This window comes from Seriola lalandi, unplaced genomic scaffold, assembly GCF_002814215.2.
Source record: "Seriola lalandi dorsalis isolate HSWRI2012SDOR001 ecotype SW California unplaced genomic scaffold, Sedor1 jcf7180002055009, whole genome shotgun sequence".
Taxonomy (NCBI): Eukaryota; Metazoa; Chordata; class Actinopteri; order Carangiformes; family Carangidae; genus Seriola; species Seriola lalandi.
In genome coordinates this window covers 477,242-478,464 of record NW_019525552.1, presented here as the reverse complement: position 1 = coordinate 478,464, position 1,223 = coordinate 477,242, and the positions used below count along the sequence as shown (strand labels likewise).

General features: G+C 51.8%; 1 protein-coding gene across 1 annotated transcript in view; it reads right to left on the bottom strand.

Annotated features, from left to right (window-relative positions):
- The window catches only part of LOC111647818 (H-2 class II histocompatibility antigen, E-D beta chain-like), a 3,604-nt gene continuing 2,381 nt past the window's right edge, over window positions 1-1,223 (bottom strand). The window contains exons 4-6 of the mRNA XM_023397490.2: window positions 1,068-1,135; window positions 686-799; window positions 1-49 (exon numbers count right to left, since the gene is read on the bottom strand). Coding sequence (XP_023253258.1) covers window positions 24-49; window positions 686-799; window positions 1,068-1,135 — 208 coding nt within the window. The 3' untranslated portion in view covers window positions 1-23. The remainder of the gene's footprint in view (window positions 50-685; window positions 800-1,067; window positions 1,136-1,223) is intronic.

Here is a 1,223-nt window from a genome sequence, read left to right as displayed (position 1 = left end):
CAGGTCCAGGATACAGGACCGTCTCAGTTGGTAGGAACCAGGATCCGTCCTGGTTCAGAGAGAAGAGATGAGGACCGGGTCAGGAACAGAAACATACAGCACATTCATCATTCCATGTGTTTGGGTCATAAACTGTGATGACATCACGGTTAATAGCTTGAGGTGCTGACGCTGCTGTTGGTGCGTCTCATTCTCCCGTCCATGTGACGTGCACTACAGGCGTCGCAGCAGTGACACTGTGTGAGTGTAGAACAGCTGACTGCAGTGAACAGCAGCGCTCGCTCAGGAACTCTCTGCTGTTGGCGAGGCGTTCACTGACAGCTGTCACAGGAAACTACAAACACTCTCCTGCTGTCAGTCCTCTGTTTACACAAACCCCACCACACAGGTACTTCCCCATTACACTGGGCTGAACTGAACTGGGATGAACTGGTCTGAACTGGGCTGAACTGAACTGGTCTGAACTGGACTGAACTGGTCTGAACTGGGCTGAACTGGTCTGAACTGGTCTGATCTGGACTGAACTGGTCTGAACTGGTCTGAACTGGACTGAACTGAACTGGTCTGAACTGGACTGAACTGGTTTCAGACTGTAAACTGGTTTCAGACTGTAAACTGGTGTAAACTGGTGTAAACTGGTGTAAACTGGTTTCTGACTGTAAACTGGTGTAAACTGGTTTCTGACCTCGGGCCTTCCTCCTGTAGTAGATGAATCCAGCCAGAGATAAGATCAGACCCAGGATCAGTCCTGAGGCTCCGATGGCGATCTTGTTTCTCTCTGACTCAGGCATGGACGGATCTGAGGACAGACAGGTAGAGACACACAGGTGAGCAGACAGGTAGAGACAGACAGGTGAGCAGACAGACAGGTGAGCAGACAGGTAGAGACAGACAGGTGAGCAGACAGACAGACAGACAGGTGTAGAGACAGACAGACAGGTGAGCAGACAGACAGACAGACAGGTGTAGAGACAGACAGGTGGAGACACACAGGTGAGCAGACAGACAGACAGGTAGAGACAGCCAGGTGAGCAGACAGGCAGGTGAGCAGACAGACAGGTACTTACCCCAGTCAGTAACCAGAGGTTCCTTCAGGCTGGCGTGCTCCACCACACAGGAGATCTTCTCTCCAGACCTTCAACACAAACCAACATGTTTCTGTCACACCACTGATCTGGACCCAGCTGGACCAACCAGAACCAACTGGACCCAGCTGGACCAAC